This window comes from Mustela nivalis (assembly GCF_964662115.1).
Source record: "Mustela nivalis genome assembly, chromosome: 11".
Lineage (NCBI taxonomy): Eukaryota > Metazoa > Chordata > Mammalia > Carnivora > Mustelidae > Mustela > Mustela nivalis.
This window is the reverse complement of record NC_139030.1, coordinates 99,492,558-99,513,632: the sequence shown is the minus strand read 5'-3', so window position 1 is coordinate 99,513,632 and position 21,075 is coordinate 99,492,558. Positions and strand designations below refer to the sequence as shown.

General features: G+C 39.7%; 2 protein-coding genes across 30 annotated transcripts in view; one reads left to right on the top strand and one right to left on the bottom strand.

Annotated features, from left to right (window-relative positions):
* Window positions 1-21,075, top strand: part of ABI2 (abl interactor 2) — a 127,665-nt gene that overhangs the window by 94,675 nt on the left and 11,915 nt on the right. For 15 of the 29 annotated variants that reach the window (XM_082688879.1, XM_082688881.1, XM_082688895.1 and 12 more), the window contains one exon: window positions 3,447-3,605. In XM_082688879.1, coding sequence (XP_082545005.1) covers window positions 3,447-3,605 — 159 coding nt within the window. Of the gene's footprint in view, window positions 1-3,446; window positions 3,606-17,482; window positions 17,570-21,075 lie in introns of all 29 variants that reach the window. The other 14 variants (XM_082688899.1, XM_082688872.1, XM_082688873.1 and 11 more) reach the window with 1 other exon arrangement.
* Window positions 19,918-21,075, bottom strand: part of RAPH1 (Ras association (RalGDS/AF-6) and pleckstrin homology domains 1) — a 116,142-nt gene continuing 114,984 nt past the window's right edge. Inside the window, exon 16 of the mRNA XM_082688855.1 lies at window positions 19,918-20,430. Within this exon, the coding sequence (XP_082544981.1) occupies window positions 20,299-20,430 (132 nt within the window). The 3' untranslated portion in view covers window positions 19,918-20,298. The remainder of the gene's footprint in view (window positions 20,431-21,075) is intronic.

Sequence of the window (21,075 nt, the reverse complement as noted above, 5' to 3'; positions counted from 1 at the left end):
TTAACATCTGCTATAACCAGATGTTTAAATGTGTTAAAAGACAGTTTTAGCTAAAATGGATTTTGGATGGTGTTTCATGGGATAGCTTCTATAATAGAACTTTTTAAGAAAAGCTCTCCATGTAAATGTAAGCGTGGGCTAGTCTTTGATCTATGAACATCTCTGTTAGGCCAGACTGTCTAGTTAAATATGGGAATTCTGTTATGCTCCCGCACCAATGGAGTAAAAATTACAGCTTGAAGTTGGTTGTAGGCCCAGAAGGAACAAATCACTTCCACCCAGGAGTCAACATTTTAGTAATAAAATCATAATTTAATAGGTACTGCTTTGTAGTCTGCACTGAATAAACATTTGTTATATGAGTGGGTAAGTATGGTTTTTATTAACAAAAAGTAAGGTGTAAATGCCTTAGTAAGTTATATCGGTATAATCTCTTTTATACAGTCTTCAATTTACCAAGTACTTTTTTCTTTTCTTCTTAAGGTATAATTTACATACAGTAAAATTCATCCTTTTTCTCGTGTATGCGTATGACAAATGTGTACAGTGATATAACTGCAGCCCACCTAGCTTGAAGAAAATCTAGACTATCTAAACAGGAGATGCCTACATGTATTAAATACTCTAAGATCATATAAACTTAGAAAAGAAAAGCAAAGCTGTGGAATGGCCCCATCGCGCGCCGATTTCCTCTGTTCTTTGTAGTCCTTCTCCCTCCTACCCCTGGCAGCCCTTTGATCTGGCTTTTTTGGTTTTGTTTTTTTGTCTCTAAAGTTTTGCCTTTGTAAGAATATCACATAAACAGAAGCAAATGGTCTTTTGGGTCTGGCTTTTTGGCACTGGCGCATTTGAGATTCCTTCAGGTTGTTTCACGGCTCCTTGTTTTGCTCCCTTTTATTACCATGTTGTGTCATGTGGGGGCGCCACAGCTTGTTGAGCCCTTCCCCGCGGAGGGACATTGCGATCTTTTCCATTTGGGGGTTATTATGAATAAAATTGACTTGGCGTACACACGCAGACTTTGTGTGAGTGTCGGTTTTCAGTTCGTTTGGGTAAACACCTAGGGAGTAGTAGGCTTGCTGGGTTGTGTGGTGAGTGAGTGATTTTAGGAGAGGCTGTGGGCTGTGTCCCAAAGGGGCTGAGCAGCCTTACCCCACCGCACGGGGTGGGGGGTGGGTCTCTGTTGCTCTGCGCACTTGTTAGCACTTGCTATTGTCAGTTTTCTTTTTCTTTTTCTTTCTTTTTTTTTTTTTTTTAACTTGAGCCATTCTAATAGGTATATAATAGTTTCTTTGTGGTTTTGAGTTTTCCATTTCCCTAATGACTAATGATGTAGAACCTCTTTTCGTGTGGTTCTTTGCCATCTGTTTATCTTCTTTGATGAAATGTCTCTTTGTTTTGTTCCCCTCCACATACCTTTTGAATTGGATTGTTTTACCAAATTCCTTTATTTCTGAATGTAACTCCTTATTGGTTATATGATTTGGAAATATTTTCTTCCATTTATGACTTAATTTTTTTATTCTCTTAATGATATCTTTCAGAAGGGGAGTTCTTCATTTTGATTGAGTCTATTTCTTTTATGGAGTGTGCTTTCAGTGTCATACCTTCAAACTGGTTACCTTACACAAGGTCAAAGATTTTGTTCTTTTTTTTTTTTTCCCTAGAACTTCTAAAGGAATTTTTAAAAAATATTTTATTTATATATCTGAGAGGGAGAGAGCGAGAGAACATTAGCGGGATAGTTAGGTCTGTGTTAATTAAAGTATAGTTTTGTTGGGACACCTGGATGGCTCAGTTGGTTAAGCTGCTGCCTTCAGCTCAGGTCATGATCCCAGAGTCTTGGGATCGAGGCCCACATCGGGATCCTTGCTCATCAGGGAGCCTGCTTCTCTCTCTGCCTCTGCCTGCCACTCTGCCTTCTTGTGCTTTCTCTCTCTCTCTGACAAATAAATAAATAAATAAATAAATAAATAGAATTAAAAAAAAAAAAAACAACACAAAAAACTATAGTTTTGTTTGCTTTTTAAGCCCAAAGCAAAGTATATGCCTTATTAATGGAATGAATAGAGAGTCTTTAATGTTTGTCTTTGAATTACTGAGGACTTATGTGAGATTTTAGACTGGATCTAATTATAGAGAACTCATAATGGTTTAATTATCAGATGCTTTTAACTTGAAGATAGTAGATTTGTATTAGTTTGTTATAGATTGATTACTAAAATGCCAATAATGTATTCTATCTGGTGATTCAAATGACAAAATGTACCTTTTAAACAATCATTTATATATTTTTACATTTTTTATCATTGTTGCAGAGACTTGACAGTAGATTATGTAAAAGCTTGAATACTCCAGATTTTTTAGTACAACAGAATTGATTTTTAGGTTTTGATGCTATCATATGTAAAATTAAATGATATAGAAGATCTTGAGTACTTTTATAATATTCTTTATATGAATTCACATGAATCCAAGTTGGATAAGGTTACAGAGTTCCTGAAGATCCTTTTTACAGTTAGAGATAAGACACAAAATCGCCAGAAGTGTTTTCCTTTCTTTTCTCCTTTGCCCTCCCGTTCTTCCTCCCTGCACTTTCTCCTCTTCCCTGTATCTCTGCTCCCTGGTTCTTCCTCTCTGCCTTCTGCTCTCTCCCCTTCCCTTTTCTCTCTGCCCCTCCTTTCTTGCCTGCTGGAGTGGTCTCTTAAGGGTGCTCCAGTACTCTGATCTGTCTGTAAGAGTCGGCCTTCAGCTGAATGATTTTAAGTGGAAGTGGAGTCCAGATAAAATTTAGGAACTGGATTGCTTTAGGGAATTGGATAAAGAAAAAATGTCTTTAGTTGGCATTAGCTGTTTAAGTACTCAGCAAAACTGAGTGAAATTGCTAATAAATATTACAGGTTTAGAGATGGTATTACAAATAAGATACATTTTGATTCCCTTTTTTACTTTAGCTTTTTTCTTAATTGTAAATTTCTTAAGCTCTAATTTTAAGACAAAATAATCTAGTGTTGGAGATGGAGATTTTTGATTGAGTAAAGATGTGTTTGATTTGGAATTATGTCACTTGATTGCTGAAATACTTTGTTTTCCTTTATACTGACCGCTTTGCCACCTTAAATTCACTGCTCTTATTATTATTATCTTGAATAAGACTATGTGAAACATTTTTTTTTCTTTTGCTGTCCCAAATGTCATTCTTGTTAAGTTTGTTTTTTAAGGGTTTATTTATTTATTTTACAGAGAGAGTTTCCTGCTTTTGCACTTTGATATGGTAGCTGACCAATAACTCTGACCTTGCATGATGTTTAACAGATAGCAATTAAATTAACTAAATATTGTAATTTTTAATAATCTTATTAAGATTCAGTCAGTGTACCTAAAGCATTTCATTGCCTGAGGTAATTATCTTTTAATGACAAATTTATGCTCTGTGCCTTTTCCAGGACATCCTGTTCAGTTCTACAGCATGAACAGACCCGCCTCTCGCCACACTCCCCCAACAATAGGGGGCTCCTTGCCCTATAGACGCCCTCCTTCCATAACGTCACAGACGAGCCTTCAGAATCAGATGAATGGAGGACCTTTTTATAGCCAGAATCCAGGTTAGATTTTCTTTTTCATTCTGTAGAATATATCCAATTAAAATTTTCAGTTACAGGGGAAAAGCCTTTAATTACAAATTACTAGCATATAATAGATGTTAAATACTATTTGTTGAATGAATAGAAGAATGACTACAAGGTTGACTAATGCTGTGTCATCCAGTTTTTTTTTTTTAAATCATTATATGGTTTCTGTGTAAAGCGTAGCACTTAATTTTCTGAGCAGAATCTTTGATTGTGTTGGTGATTATTTGCTTTTAAGAATAATATTGTGGTGGGGCGCCTGGGTGGCTCAGTGGTTAAGCCGCTGCCTTCGGCTCAGGTCATGATCTCGGAGTCCTGGGATCGAGTCCCGCATCGGGCTCTCTGCTCGGCAGGGAGCCTGCTTCCCTCTCTCTCTCTCTCTGACTGCCTCTCCATCTACTTGTGATTTCTCTCTGTCAAATAAATAAATAAAATCTTTAAAAAAAAAAAAGATTAATATTGTGGTGAACGGTATTTCCTTCTTACTTAACCTGATATTCTTGCTCTGTGAATACCAAATAATGAAAATTGAGGGTTCATGAACAGAGTCTGTAAGTGGTATAGTGAAAGAGAAGGGATGTTTTTGAAGCTCTTTTATGCTTGGCAGTTACACTGTTGTACTCAGCTCTCATACGAAACCCTGTGGTGGGGAGGCGAGGGCTTGCTCAGGCCAGTCTAGACACTGTAGTCGTCTTCCAGTTGCATCATGCATCCAGAAAAACTTAATCTGGCGCATATTTAATACCACATGTAGTCATTATTTTTGCTTCTTCCCCAGAGAGGATAAGAGCAAATATTAGACTCTCTGACTATTGTGGACATGGTGTATCAACTTACTGTGTTTTTCTGTATTTTTGCCCACAGGCCACTAAGCCTGTGTATCTTTAATATTAGGGGCCAACCCATTCCATCTTTGATAGGCGATGAACCAGTCTGCCGTGGCTACTACCTTTTGGTGAAACCTTATTCCTTTAGAGTAATGCAGAAGAAACTTGATTCTACTTCTACATAAATGCAGTTTAAAGAATGATTTTATATGTATTCTCTCATTTGATTCTCATAACAATGTGATCATTTTCATCTGCGTTTTGTAGGATGAGAAACTAAGGCTGAAGTGATGTCCCATTAGGATTTGAAATTAGGTCATATACCTTGAAGTTCCGTGTTCTTCTTCCCCCTAGCCTCCTTACCTTCAGATTTAAAAGAAAAATCTCTCTGAATCTCCTAGTCTTCTCTTTGGCGGGGGTGAGGCGTGGTGAAGAGGATGTCCGCATCGCGGTAGAAGATGCACGAGAGCCAGAGACCTTATCAGTCTTTATACAGTGTTATGCTGGGAATAGTGCTCAGGAAATTCACTGTGCTTTTCTGTGGGATGGGAATCTGGCAGCACTGTTAATATATTTGGTTGAGTTTGAAAGGGCATTATAACATAGGAATTAAAATATGAAACACCCAGTGTCTAGTGCCAAGTCCTCCGAGTATACTAACAGTTTTCTAATGATCCTAAGGGTGCAATAGTTGTTTTCTTTTTTTTCTTTTTTTTTTTTTTTTGCCTTTAACTTTTTATTTTTTATAAACATATATTTTTATCCCCAGGGGTACAGGTCTGTGAATCACCAGGTTTACACACTTCACAGCACTCACCAAAGCACATACCCTCCCCAATGTCCATAATCCCACCCCCTTCTCCCAAACCCCCTCCCCCCAGGCAATAGTTGTTTTCTAATGAGATTATTTCAGAAGCAATTTGATGAAAGAACACTTCGATCAAGGCATAACTGAAACCTCTTTGGTTCTCATTGTTTCTTAATAATCTAACCAAAGAAGTAGGAACACAAATTTACCATTCATCATGTCAGCAGCTAAGAGGATAACTGAAATAAATAGAGCTAAATGTAAGTTAACAGTTTTTGCCTTAAATATGAGTGTGAAGGGCTTTGGTGGTAAAGAAGTATGTGTAGACACACACACACACACGTATTTGTACATTTACAGATCTAAACCTAGTTTGGTAAATGTCTTAATTCAGGCTGCTGTCATAAAGTGCCATAGGACGGGTGACCTATAAATAACAGAAATTTATGTCTCACAGTTCTGGAGGCTGAAAGTCATATGAGAGTGCTAACATGGTCAAGTTCTGGGATTCTCTTCTAGGTAGCTGACTTCCATCTTCTTGTATCCCCCCATGATGGAAAAAGAGAGGGAGTTTTCTAGTTCTCCTTTATAAGGGCATGAATTCCATTCTAGAGGGGTCTACCCTCATGACCTAATTGCCTCCTAAAGACTCCACCTCCTCATATCATCACATTAGAATTCCAACATATGAATTTAGGGATGCATAAATATTCAGTCCATAACATTAAAGAATTGATAATGTGGTGTTTAAGTACCGTCTTTGGTAATAGATAATTATATATATATTTATATATATAGATATGTGTGTGTATGTGTGTGTGTGTGTGTATGTATATATATATATATTATATATATATTTTTTTTTAATAAACATATAATGTATTTTTATCCCCAGGGGTACAAGTCTGTGAATCGCCAGGTTCACACATTTCATAGCACTCATCATAGCACATACCCTCCCCAATGTCCATATCCCCCCCACCCTCTCCCATCCCCCCTCCCCCCAGCAACCCTCAGTCTGTTTTTTGAGATTGAGTCTTTTATGGTTTGTCTCCCTCCCAATCCCACCTTCTTTCATTTTTTTCTTTTCCTACCCCCCAACCCCCCCACATTGCATCTCCACTTCTTCATATGAGGGAGATCATATGATAGTTGTCTTTCTCCGATTGACTTATTTTGCTAAGCATGATACCCTCTAGTTCCATCCACGTCGTTGCAAATGGCAAGATTTCATTTCTTTTGATGGCTGCATAGTATTCCATTGTGTGTATATATACCACATCTTCTTTATCCATTCATCTGTTGATGGACATCTAGGTTTTTTCCATAGTTTGGCTATTGTGGACATTGCTGCTATAAACATCTGGGTGCATGTGCCCCTTCGGAGCACCATGTTTTTATCTTTAGGATATATACCCAGTAGTGCAATCACTGGGTCATAGGGTAGCTCTATTTTCATTTTTTTGAGGAACCTCCACACGGTTTTCCAGAGTGGTTGTACCAGCTTGCATTCCCACCAACAGTGTAGGAGGGTTCCCCATTCTCCGCATCCTTGCCAGCATCTGTCATTTCTTGACTTGTTAATTTTAGCCATTCTGACTGGTGTGAGGTGATATCTCATTGTGGTTTTGATTTGTATTTCCCTGATGCCGAGTGATGTGGAACATTTTTTCATGTGTCTGTTGGCCATCTGGATGTCTTCTTTGCAGAAATGTCTGTTCATGTCCTCTGCCTATTTCTTTTTTTTTTAAGAATTTATTTATTTATTTTACAGAAAGAGATGCAGCAAGAGAGGGAACACAAGCAGGGGAACGAGGAGAGGGAAAGCAGGCTTCCGCCGAGCAGGGAGCCCGATGCGAGGCTCGATCCCAGGACGCCGGGATCATGACCCGACCTGAAGGCAGTCACCCAACGCCCATGCGCCCCCTCTGCCCATTTCTTGATTGGATTATTTGTTCTTTGGGTGTTGAGTTTGCTACGCTCTTTATAGATTTTGGACACTAGCCCTTTATCTGATATGTCGTTTACAAATAGCTTCTCCCATTCTGTCAGTTGTCTTTTGGTTTTGTTCACTGTTTCCTTTGCTGTGCAAAAGCTTTTTTTTTAAATTTTTTTTTTTAAGATTTTATTTATTTATTTGACAGAAAGAGATCACAAGTAGACAGAGAAGCAGGCAGAGAGAGAGAGGGAAGCAGGCTCCCTGCTGAGCAGAGAGCCCGATGCGGGACTTGATCCCAGGACCCTGAGATCATGACCTGAGCCGAAGGCAGCGGCTTAACCCACTGAGCCACCCAGGCGCCTTGTGCGAAAGCTTTTGATCTTGATGAAATCCCAATAGTTCATTTTTGCCCTTGCTTCCCTTGCATTTGGCGATGTTCCTAGGAAGACTTTGTTGTGGCTAAGGTCGAAGAGGTTGCTGCCTGTGTTCTCCTCAAGGATTTTGATGGATTCCTGTTTCACATTGAGGTCTTTCATCCATTTTAAGTCTATTTTTGTGTCTGGTGTAAGGAGTGGTCCAGTTTCATTCTTCTGCATGTGGCTGTCCAAGTTTCCCAACACCATTTGTTGAAGAGGCTGTCTTTCTTCCATTGGACATTCTTTCCTGCTTTGTCAAAGGTTAGTTGACCATAGAGTTGAGGGTCTGTTTCTGGGCTCTCTATTCTGTTCCATTGATCTATGTGTCTGTTTTTATGCCAGTACCATGCTGTCTTAATGATGACAGCTTTGTAATAGAGCTTGAAGTCCGGAATTGTGATGCTACCAACTTTGGCTTTCTTTTTCAATATTCCTTTGGCTATTCGAGGTCTTTTCTGGTTCCATATAAATTTTAGGATTATTTGTTCCATTTCTTTGGAAAAAATGGGTGGGATTTTGATAGGGGTTGCATTAAATGTGTAGATTGCTGTAGGTAGCATAGACATTTTCACAATATTTGTTCTTCCAATCCAGGAGCATGGAACATTTTTCCATTTCCTTATGACTTCCTCAATTTCTTTCATGAGTACTTTATAGTTTTCTGGGTATAGATTCTTTGCCTCTTTGGTTAGGTTTATTCCTAGGTATCTTATGGTTTTGGGTGCAACTGTAAATGGGATTGACTCCTTAATTTCTCTTTCTTCTGTCTTGTTGTTGGTGTAGAGAAATGCAACTGATCTCTGTGCATTGATTTTATATCCTGACACTTTACTGAATTCCTGTACAAGTTCTAACAGTTTTGGAGTGGAGCCTTTTGGGTTTTCTACATATAGTATCATATCATCAGCAAAGAGTGATAGTTTGACTTCTTCTTTGCCGATTTGGATGCCTTTAATTTCTTTTTGTTGTCTGATTGCTGAGGCTAGGACTTCTAGTACAATTTGAATAGCAGTGGCGCTAATGGACATCCCTGCCGTGTTCCTGACCTTAGCTAAAAAGCTTTCAGTTTTTCTCCACTGAGAATGATATTTGCAGTGGGTTTTTCATAGATAGCTTTGATAATATTGAGGTATATGCCCTCTATCCCTGCACTTTGAAGAGTTTTGATCAAGAAAGGATGCTGTACTTTGTCAAATGCTTTTTCAGCATCTATTGAGAGTATCATATCGTTCTTGTTCTTTCTTTTATTGATGTGTTGTATCACACTGTCTGATTTGCGGATGTTGAACCAACCTTGCGGCCCTGGAATAAATCCCACTTGGTCGTGGTGGATAATCTTTTTAATGTACTGTTGGATCCCATTGGCTAGTATTTTGATGAGAATTTTTGCATCTGTGTTCATCAAGGATATTGGTCTGTAATTCTCTTTTTTGATGGGATCCTAGTCTGGCTTTGGGATCAAGGTGATGCTGGCCTCATAAAACGAGTTTGGAAGTTTTCCTTCTGTTTCTATTTTTTGGAACAGTTTCAGGAGAATAGGTATTAATTCTTCTTCAAATGTTTGGTAGAATTCTCCTGGGAAGCCGTCTGGCCCTTGGCTTTTGTTTGTTTGGAGATTTTTTTTTTTTTTTAAGATTTTTATTATTTATTTGACAGAGAACACAAGTAGGCAGAGAGGCAGGCAGAGAGAGAGAGAGAGAAGCAGGCTCTGCACTGAGCAGAGCCCGATGTGGGGCTCGATCCCAGGGTCCTAGGATCATGACCCGGGCCAAAGGCAGAGGCTTTAACCCGCTGAGCCACCCAGGTGCCCCTGTTTGGAGATTTTTGATGACTGTTTCAATCTCCTTACTGGTTATGGGTCTGTTCAGGTTTTCTATTTCTTCCTGGTTCAGTTGTGGTAGTTTATATGTCTCTAGAAATGTATCCATTTCTTCCAGATTGTCGAATTTGTTGGCGTAGAGTTGCTCATAGTATGTTCTTATAGTTGTTTGTGTTTCTTTGGTGTTGGTTTTGATCTCTCCTCTTTCATTCATGATTTTATTTATTTGGGTCCTTTCTCTTTTCTTTTTCATAAGTCTGGCCAGGGGTTTGTCCAATCTTATTAATTCTTTCAAAGAACCAGCTCCTAGTTTCGTTGATTTGTTCTATTGCTTTTTTAGTTTCTATTTTATTGATTTCTGCTCTGATCTTTATGATTTCTCTTCTCCTGCTGGGTTTAGGCTTTCTTTGTTGTTCTTTCTCCAGCTCCCTTAAGTGTAGGGTTAGTTTGTGTATTTGAGAACTTTCTTGTTTCTTGAGAAAGACTTGTACTGCTATATATTTTCCTCTCAGAACTGCCTTTGTTGTGTCCCACAGATTTTGAACCTTGTGTTTTCATTATCATTTGTTTCCATGAATTTTTTCAATTCTTCTTTAATTTCCTGGTTTTTTAGAAGGATAATTTTAGTCTCCATATATTTGGGTTCTTTCTAAATTTCCTCTCGGGATTGAGTTCTAGCTTCAGAGCATTGTGGTCTGAAAATATGCAGGGAATGATCCCAATCTTTTGATACCAGTTGAGACCTGATTTAGGACCGCGGATGTGATCTATTCTGGAGAATATTCCATGTACACTAGAGAAGAATGTATATTCTGTTGCTTTGGGATGGAATGTTCTGAATATATCTGTGATGTCCATCTGGTCCAGTGTGTCATTTAAGGCCTTTATTTCCTTGTTGATCTTTTGCTTAGATGATCTGTCCATTTCAGTGAGGGGAATGTTAAAGTCCCCTACTATTATTGTATTATTGTCGATGTAGTTCTTTGATTTTGTTATTACTTGGTTTATATAGTTGGCTGCTCCCATCTTAGGGGCATAGATATTTAAAATTGTTAGATCTTCTTGTTGGACAGTCCCTTTGAGTATGATATAGTGTCCTTCCTCATCTCTTATTATAGTCTTTGGCTTAAAATCTAATTGATCTCATAGAAGGATTGCCACCCCAGCTTTCTTCTGATGTCCATTAGCATGGTACATTGTTTTCCTCCTCCTCACTTTAAATCTGGAGGTGTCTTCAGGTGTAAAATGAGTTTCTTGTAGGCAGCATGTTGATGGGTTTTGTTTTTTCATCCATTCTGATACCCTGTGTCTTTTGATTGGGGCATTTAGCCCATTAACATTCAGGGTAACTATTGAGAGATATGAATTTAGTGCTATTGTATTGCCTGTAAGGTGACTGTTACTGTATATTGTCTCTGTTTCTTTCTGATCTATTACTTTTAGGGTCTCTCTTTGCTTAGAGGACCCCTTTCAATATTTCCTGTAGAGCTGGTTTGGTGTTTGCAAATTCTTTCAGTTTTTGTTTGTCCTGGAATCTTTTTATCTCTCCTTCTATTTTCAATGATAGTCTAGCTGGATATAGTATTCTTGGCTGCATGTTTTTCTCGTTTAGTACTCTGAATATATCATGCCAGTTCTTTCCAGCCTGCCAGGTCTCTGTGGATAGGTCCACTGCCAATCTAATGTTTTTACCCTTGTATGTTACAGACTTCTTTTCCCAGGCTGCTTTCAGGATTTTCTCTTTGTCACTAAGACTTGTAAATTTTACTATCAGGTGACGAGGTGTGGACCTATTTTTATTGATTTTTGAGGGGCGTTCTTAGCATCTCCTGGTTTTTTATGTTTGTTCCCTTTGCCATATTAGGAAAATTCTCTACAATAATTCTCTCCAATATACCTTCTGCTCCCCTCTCTCTCCTTCTTCTGGAATCCCAATTATTCTAATATTGTGTCGTCTTATGGTATCACTTATCTCTCAAATTCTCTCCTCGTGGTCCGGTATTTGTTTGTCTCTCTTTTGCTCAGCTTCTTTATTCTCTATCATTTGGTCTTCTATGTCACTAATTCTTTCTTCTGCCTCATTTATCCTAGCAGTAAGAGCCTCCATTTTTGATTGCACCTCATTAATAGCTTTTTTTATTTCAACTGGGTTAGGTTTTAGTTCTTTTATTTTCCCAGAAAGGGCTTTTATTTCTCTGGAGAGGGTTTCTCTAATATCTTCTATGCCTTTTTTGAGCCTGGCTAGAACCTTGAGAATCGTCATTCTGAACTCTAGATCTGTCATATTAGCAATGTCTGTATTGATTAGGTCCCCAGCCTTCAGTACTGCCTCTTGTTCTTTTTTCTGTGGTGAGTTTTTCCGTCTTGTCAGTTTGTCCAGATAAGATTTGCTTTCTCCTCCTCTGGAATTCCGCTGTTCTCCTTGGTGAGTGAAGTTGTTCTTGGCTGGGTTTCTTGTGGATCTTCTGGGGGAGGGGCCTGGTGTAGTGATTCTCAAGTGTCTTTGCCCCAGGCGGAATTGCACCGCCCTTACCAGGGGCCGGGCTGAGTAATCCGCTCGGGTTTGCTTTTGGGAGCTTTTGTTCCCTGAGCGCTTTCCGTAGAGTTCCGGAGGACGGGAATGAAGATGGCGGCCTCCCAGTCTCCCGCCCAGAGGAGCGGAGAGCTCAGGTCCGCTCCTCAGGGCGCCCTCAGAGAACAGCACCCAACTGCCCCCCTCTCCATGGCCTCTGGTTGCGCTTGTAGGAAAGCGCTCAATCGGTCGCACTTGGAGAAAAGCGCCCAGTCGCTTCCGTCTCCCTGGCCTCCAGCTGTGCTCTGAGCTCACTCAGGCTGCGACCGGTTGGAGATAACCCCTGGGAGCTCACTCCTCGGCTCTGTCTCTGTAGCCGGCTTCCCCGCTCTACTACTTGCGAGCTCTGCGACACTCAGACACCCCCGTCCTTCTCTGACCCCGCGGGACGTGGGGTTATGCTGACCCCGCGGGGGCTTTCCTCTGGTTTAGCCTCTGGAGCGATGTCCCTCCGTGGAGCAGAGTTTTAAAAGTCCCGATTTTTTGCTCCGTTGCCCCGCCGCTTGCCGGGAGACGGCCCCTCCCGCTGCGGTCTATCTTCCTGACGCTTTGGATTCACTTCTCCACTGGTCCTACCTTTTAGAAAGTGATCGATTTTGTTTCTAGAATTGTTGTTGTTCTTCTCTTCGATTGCCCATTGGATTTGCAGGTGTTTGCAGTGGTTAGATAAGCCTCTAGCTGATCTCCTGCTAGCTGATGTTGCGCAGCCTGCTGCTTCTCCGCCATCTTGGCTCCTCTCTAGATAATTCTATATTTTATTGCTACAGTTCCTTACAGCAAAGACTAAAAAATCTAATTCATAAAGTGAAATGTTGTTTCTAAGAAATGTGACTATATATAGGTGTATGAGAGAGGAATTTGTGAACGAGTATAGTGTTTTACACAGGGAGAATGTCAAGGTTTACCCATTGAATGTTGTGAAAACAACTACAAGGAAACTGAAAAAATAACATTGGGTTGGTGGTATTGCAGAAGAGAAGCCAATAACATATATCCTCTAAATGAAAGTTAAGTTACAACATTACCATAAATTTCCAGAAGAATACAGATATGGTAAGGCTTTAGCAAAGTATGAATAAAGAGCAGTCGCAAGAAGCATTTTTCAAATCCTTATATTAGGCAGTCTTTAGGATTCGTTAGAGAATCCTTACTCTTTTTATTTTATTTTTTTAAGAATGCTTTCTGTAATGAGAGCAAAAAAGCCAGAAAACAACTGAAAAGTGTAATATTCTCAAATGACCAAGTAAGCCAGATAGACCCTTAACAGTGATTATTAACACAAGCTGTGTTTTTATTTTTTTTTTTATTTTTTTTTTTTAAGATTTTATTTATTTATTTGACAGAGAGAAATCACAAGTAGGCAGAGAGGCAGGCAGAGAGAGAGAGGAGGAAGCAGGCTCCCTGCCGAGCAGAGAGCCCGATGCGGGACTCGATCCCAGGACCCTGAGATCATGACCTGAGCCGAAGGCAGCGGCTTAACCACTGAGCCACCCAGGCGCCCCAAGCTGTGTTTTTAAACTTTGTGTTAATATGCTGCTTTTTCTTAGCATAACATCTTGTGATTTTTTTTTTTTTTGCTTGGAAAGGAATAACAACAATGATCCAATTCTTTTAACCCTTCTGAAACTACAGAACTGATAATTATTTCGTAAAAAGCCTCCTTACTCAGTATGATGAGTTCAGTTCACTTTTAAATACTCCCTGCTGTTCATGTTTAGGAAATGTTTCACTCTTAAAATGCATTGCTCAAATATTTTCCTTTACTGTAATGTAAAATATAAGTACCTAAATTTGAATGCACTCTCAGATGTCTATAACCTCCAAAGGTAGTAGTCTTTTCTTAAAAAAAAAAAAAAAAAAAAAAGATTTATTTATTTATTTATTTATTTTAGGGACTGCGTTGGGGGGAGGGGGAAAAGGAGAGAGAAACTTAAGCAGACTCTGCACTCAGTGCAACCCTGAGATCATGACGAGCTGAAACCCAGATTCGGACACTTAACTCACTGCATCACCCAGGTGCCCCAGTGGTATCCTTTAATGGTTTTAGAAGTAGTATTCATTTAGAACATTTAGAGTGTTCATTTTGTCTCATTTTCTCAGAGTATTTACAAATCTGTAGAAATAAGCTGTAAAATTCCAAGTTATTTTTCAAAACGTTTTGAAGTAGACATTTTGAAACAATAAGCCTCAAAGATTATGCTCCACAGGATTTCATAAATAACCAGGAAGGTCATGTTCCGAACATCTGTATAGTTCATCAGCACAGACTCTTCCTCTAAGTGTGGTTGCTTGCAGAGCCTTTACTATGTACATACCTACTTGTTGCTGTGTGTAGAACTTAAGACCTCTCTAAAACTGCAGTCATCTGGTGAGGCCTTGTCTTCACATTAACATCTTAGTATGTATTGTGAACATAAAACTCCCAAGTCTAAGTTTGGAGATCTTTTGGTGGCTTTAGGGAAAGGGTCTTGTCAAATGAAGAATCATCTTAACGAAGTGGAGTGTAAAACAAGTGTCTGGTTACTTCTCTTTCCTGTTCATGAGATGCTAGGTCTAGAACCAAATAATGTAGATGATGATTCTCATCAAAATCCTGCTTCAGGGGCGCCTGGGTGGCTCAGTGGGTTAAGCCTCTGCCTTCGGCTCAGGTCATGATCTCAGGTCCTGGGATTGAGCCCCGCATCGGGCTCTCTGCTCAGTGGGGAGCCTGCTTCCTCCTCTCTCTCTGCCTGCCTCTCTGCCTACCTGTGATCTCTGTCTGTCAAATAAATAAAATCTTTAAAAAAAAAAAAAAATCCTGCTTCAGTCTTCTAGAATGGCTTGTTTTTAGCTCAGCTCTAAGGAAAATAAGTCTAAAGTAGGATGTTGTGTTTCACAGGAGTTCTGGTAGATAAAATCTTAATGCGGTCCAGAAAGAAAATGCTGTGGTATCGAAATTAATTTGGATCATCACATTAAATTTTTGCCCTGGGGGAAAATAGTAGTATTTGGGGTGACCTTTGTAAACTCCATTTGGAACTGAATTTTTTTTTTAAGATTTTATTTATTTATTTATCTGACAGAGAGAGAGAGCGCGCGCGAGAGAGAGATCACAAGTAGGCAGACAGAGAGAGAGAGGAGGAAGCAGGCTCCCTGCTGAGCAGAGAGCCTGATGTGGGGTTCGATCCCAGGACCCTGAGATCATGACCTGAGCTGAAGGCAGAGGCTTAACCCACTGAGTCACCCAGGTTCCCCTGGAACTGAATTTTTTAAACATGGTCTAGCTTTGAGAAAAGTCCAACTTGTTTTGTTATGAAGTAAATGTTTTTTAGGAAGATTTGGGATTGGTTTTTACCTGGGCTGTTGTTGGTGGACTTCTTAAAACCATATGATTTCAGATTTTCACTTTCAGAACTAGAAAAGAAATAGAACATACTCATCTTAAAAAATAATAATACACTTGATCTACCTACAAGAAGATTGTTCTGAGTTAAACACCTAATCATTCTGGTTTAGCTGAGCACCAGAAGGTCATTAAAAAAAAAAAAAAGGTTGAGAAATAGTGACTGATGTGGGGCATTCCCTACTTTTCTGTTATGGGACTGTTGGTAACAGAAGAGGAACATTTTCATCTTATTTGATGGGACCATACACCCAATAAATAGTTTTCTAGAATACCAGTTGCTGTCTCCTTCTATCAGCTTTGTCTCTGCTACTTCTATGTTCATTATGTCATCTTCTTCCTCCAAGTTACACAGGGTATTGGGAACATACCAGCAATTGTTCCAAGCCCCTGTGAGGGGGAGACAAGGCACCAAAGGGTTTACTACCAAGAAGTATGACCTTAGGGAAAAACCTAATCAAAAGTTACCTTTTAAGAAAGGTACTTGTTTCTAGGGTTATTCTACTCTGTCCCTTACAGCTAGATACTCTTCAGTGTTAACTAATAGCTTAACTCTTGTCTATATATCACGTATGTCTCCTAGCTACCAAGTATACTTTTTTCATACTATTACTAAGTTTTCTTCTTTTCTCTGCGTTTATGCTGTATTGAGTTTTTTTTTTGTTTGTTTTTGGGTTTTTTTTTTTTTTTTTTTTTTTTTGGTGACAGGTCCTAGGTTAGGCATTCTGCATGCATTAGTTTTTGGTTTTTGTTGTTTTTAAATCTTTGCATCCGCTCTGTGAAGTAAACCACCTTTTTTCATCACATTTATGGATTAGGGCCAAAGAAATGATTACTAGGTGTTTAACAACAAGGAAATGGCGAATCAGGTGATTGATGCTGGGTGACTTTGAAGTCCAGTCTCTCACCACTGAGCACTCTGTCCCCTAAGGCACTTCCCTAGTTCCTGTCTACCTACTTACTTGTCCAGGTGTGTACTGGTCATGCTGTTCTAGACCTGTCAGCCTCTGCCCCTCACTTGGGTTTCGTCTGGTCTTTCTCTTCTCTGCTTGTTGAACTCCTTTTCTTCTAGTGCCCACTCAGAGAGTGTTTCTGTGTGGCCTTCCCTACAAATACCTGCCCCCACCCCAGCATCCCCATGCCGCCTCTCCCAGCACAGCCCCCTGCAGCGGATTCCCACAAACATTGCCGGGCTCAGGTTATGTTCTTTTGTATCTCCGGTTAGAATATGAGACCTTTGAGGGCAGTGACTCTTTCATCTTTTCAGTTGTATTAGTCTTAACTGTAATTTGAGTTAATAAAGGTGTTTTCTTAAGAAGATACATACTGTGCTTTACACTCATTCTGAAGGAAAGCATAACTGTAGAATTAATCTTGGGCTATTGTTTCGTACGTACCAGGTATATTTATTTACATACATTAAACATTCGTTGTAGGCTGACTAGTGCTATGCACTGTACCAGGCGTTTGCGATAGAGGCAAAGACACGTTGGGGAGGAGAGAGTGATTTGAATGAGTCCGGTGTGTTTTGGTATGAATTGGAATTGTCATGACACAGATCTAACTCTCAGAATGGCTTGATACTGGCTTCCTAGCAGAGTGCTTGCCACTTACTAGAAAGTCAGTAAATATTTAATTAATGAATGAAGAACCAATTAATTTGCCTGTTAATTAAGTAATGGAAAGTATAAATTTAGGATGTTGGGATGCAATTTTTTTTCCTGGTGATGAACATTTAAACTTGTAACCTTTAAAATCCTGAAAACCAAATTATTCATGATAATCTGCAGAAATTCTTTGAGAAAACATGTTGTTAGTGATGTGACAAGATCAGTTTGGTATTACATGTTAGAATAGATCCGTATATAAGAAATGCTTCCTGTTACAATTTTTAGAACTTTCTTTAAACTCCCCCAATACTTTTTTTGTGTTAATGCATTATCCCTCAAAAGAGGGCCTTTAAGATAGCTTAAAAATATTTGTACCTATGGGTTTCCCTCCGTATACGTTTGTTTTCTTGTATTATTAGCCTTTCCTTTTAATGTGACTCGCCCTGACCCCTGACCCTCCGCACCTTTTTGTTTCCGCAGTATCTCTGGCTCCTCCTCCTCCCTCCGTCCTACAGGTAACTCCTCAGTTACCTTTAATGGGATTTGTGGCCAGAGTCCAAGACAATAGTAAGTGTATGTCTTCTTTATGCTGTAGATCAGATTATAGGCATAAAATGTCATTTATATATAATTGGCTGAATAGTCCTTCGTTCACTGAGAGTTCACATATTTGCATATTCTGGGCAAGTTCCTGGGTGAGCAGCTAGTGTGATAAAATAATTAAGATGAAGTTCTTTGCTTTCAGATAACTTAAAATCTGGTAGTGAAGATGAGACAAGAATAAAATAAAGCCCATCTAAGAAAAGAAAGACCACATCTAACCAAGGAGATGCTCCTTAGTCCCCCAGATAGCTCGTCTCTTTATATGCATTGCTCAGACAGCTAGTAGCCTCGTTTGCTGTCACTGGAGTCGCAGGGTCTGGTGGCCGGGCTTGAGAATCTTCCTCCAGTCTTGTGATTCCAGGTGTAAAAATGGCCATGCCGTGGTAGGTCTCAGGGGACCAAATGGCCAGTCTTTCTCTCCTAGGAGGCCTCATAGATTGGCAATGAATTTCCATCGGCCTGTAGTCTGGGGTCGAGACATGCAGGACCAGATAACTAATTTCACTGACCCATTCGGTCGTCTTCTAGGAAAGCATTAAGGAAGCTCAGGAGACTGATGTCTCCGAAGCAGGAGGCCCTTGTCACACTCAGTGAGGAACTGCTGTTACAGAGACCAGTGAAATAGGCCATAAGATGAATTCTTTTCCGGGGAGAGGTCTGTGCAAGGAGCCCACATCACAGTCACACAGTTGCACGATGGGCATGGAATCTGAGCCAGGCGTTTCCATTAATGAAAAGTTTCATGCCATCAGTATGATGAAGCCCAGAGTATGCATCTCATAACAGGGGTGGCCTGACCAGAGGGGTACACATATTTGCACTGTGTTGCTTAGGCACACAGATGGGCGTTGCTGATACCAGAATGGGAGCTCGTAGGAAGGCAGGAATTTTCGGTGGTTCTGTTGGCTGACTGTTTCCCCTGCACTTAGAGAAGCATCTGACACAAAGCAGACACTTTAGTCCCTGGTTTGTTGTTGTTGTTGTTTTGTTTTGGGGGGGTTGATTTTTTTATTTGTTTGTTTTTTGTGCTTTTGTATCTAACCAAATGCCCCCTTTTTATGGACACATTTCTTTTTTTTTTTTTTAAGATTTTATTTATTTATTTGACAGAGATCACAAGTAGGCAGAGAGGCAGACAGAGAGAGAGGAGGAAGCAGGCTCCCTGCTGAGCAGAGAGCCCGATGCGGGACTCGATCCCAGGACCCTGAGATCATGACCCGAGCCGAAGGCAGCGGCTTAACCCACTGAGCCACCCAGGCGCCCTATGGACACATTTCTTTGTTGCATTTGAAGTGGTTAGAATCCTGGCCCACTTGCCTGAGGGCTCACGGCCTCTTGCAGGTGCTTTTGCATCTCTGCTCCCTTCTGAAAATAGTCTGACTTCCGCTAATTGGAAGGTAAACCAAGGAGCACCTCCAGTGTTCAGCAGTGTGATTGCCTTTTGGAATAGTCTTTTCTTTCTTTCCATAGTCACATATATTTCTCCCCTACAAAATGTAGAAAAATAAGAAAACTTTGTTTATGAGGTGAGCTGTGGCTGATTTTATGGATACAGCAGGGATTCTGCATTCAAATGGATGTTCTCTTCAAAACGTTCACCTTGGAAAGATGTGTACTTGTCTTTTAGAATTATCCTCTTAGTTTTCAGGTATATTACTTTGAAGATACTCTGGTAGCAGATAGTCTATAGTAAGATTGATACTTGGAAACAGTCTGGAATTACTTGGAACCAGGTATACTGGGCTGAGTGGTGCAGCGCTGATTCTGTTATTCTTAAAATCCTTCTGTGGCTCCCCGTTGCTCTTTGGATAGAATCCAAACTGGTGGAAGGCCCTTCCTACTTAGTCCTCTTCAGCTTCCTCATGCCTCTTTCTACTGAACTTTGGCCAGTTCCTTGAAAGGTTCCTACTTTCTTACCTTTGTATTTTTTTTCTCCCTTCACGTCGGACATGAAGTATCCACCCTCACTCCATCCTGCCCTCTGGCCAGTAACTCTTACTTATTCTTCAGGTTCAGGAAGCCTTTCCTGACCTGTGTAAGAGTTTTGGTCTGCTGCTGTGTTTCTCAGAGTGAGTTACAGCACTTACTGCGTGTAATTACAAGTGAAAATTCCGTTGTCCGTGTCTCTATGACTTTTGCCTACTGCTCTGTCTCAGTGCTGAACATAGTGGCTAGCCATAGCAGGCTCTCAGTTGATGTTTGTTGAATGAGTAATCATGAAATATGACTTTAAAGTTACTGATCTTGTCTCGTAATAGTGTGTCTTTTAAGATAACAGGCATTGAAGTTCAAATTCCTGCTTTTCTACTTACTTAGTGGAGGACTACTTAATCCTGGAAAGCCAGTTTCCACATAAAATGAGGATTAAAATGGTAGGTTATGTCAGTCTCATTAACTCTGAGGCATTATAAGAAATAGTAAAAATGAGCAATGGCAGAATCTTTGAGTAATTTTATAACGTAATTTCTCAAGGTGATTGTTTTGAAAGACAGCGTTCCTTTGGATCTTTGTTTTTATGTAATTGTTTCAAGTCAGCCTCTTTACCTTATAAATGCAAATAGGTTATATTGTTGATTCCCAACCTTATGTAATTTGTCATAAAATATATGCTAAATCACATATCTGTAGTTTTTATTTTAAAAACCCATTAGGAGTAAAAGAATCACTTTTAATGAGTAAAGTTTGGAAGTGCATCAAACAGGCAGGTTGGGAAGGAGACTGGCAGCGCGTGGGAGAACCTGGAACAGGACAGAGGATGGGAACCGACATCCCAGGCCCCACCAGATGCCAGCAGTCTTCTGCATCCACTTGGTTGAATCAGTAGGCTCACATGAAAGATAGAAAATAAACAGGATTGCTCAGAGAGTTTCACAGAAACAGTACTGGTACCTCACGAATAAGAATAAATAAATGAAATTGGGCAGCTGATAAATGCAGCTTTACTCAGTTTATTTTGTCGAGCTGTGTCCAGTTATGTACCAACCATTTTGAAAAGCTTTTGAGTTGCCTGAGTTTGGATATATGCTGATACTTGAGCTGTGGAAGCAGATTTTTAAGTCACTCTTCCATATTTAGCTTGAGGAAATTCTGGATCATAAATCAGTCTGAACTAGGTGAAATTCTCTCTATAAAAAATAGCAAGCACGAACATCTTCATGCATGAAGTTACCCAAAGTCTTGTGATTTCCATTCCACTAATTTGGTAAAATGCTCTTTAAAAAAATTCATTGAAAGGAATGGAGATTACTAATATTTGACTATTTACAAGTGCATTCTAATTTATTAAAAATTAAATATGCTTGTAAATGTCCAAATTATTAATATTTTTGATAACCACTGCTCCTTGGATATAATATAAAACCAAACTATATTGTACTTACTCTTTCTTTGAAAAAGAGGATTGTGTATTAGCATACACATTAGAATCACCTGCTTTATTTAACACCCATCAGCCCTGACCCACAGGGAGG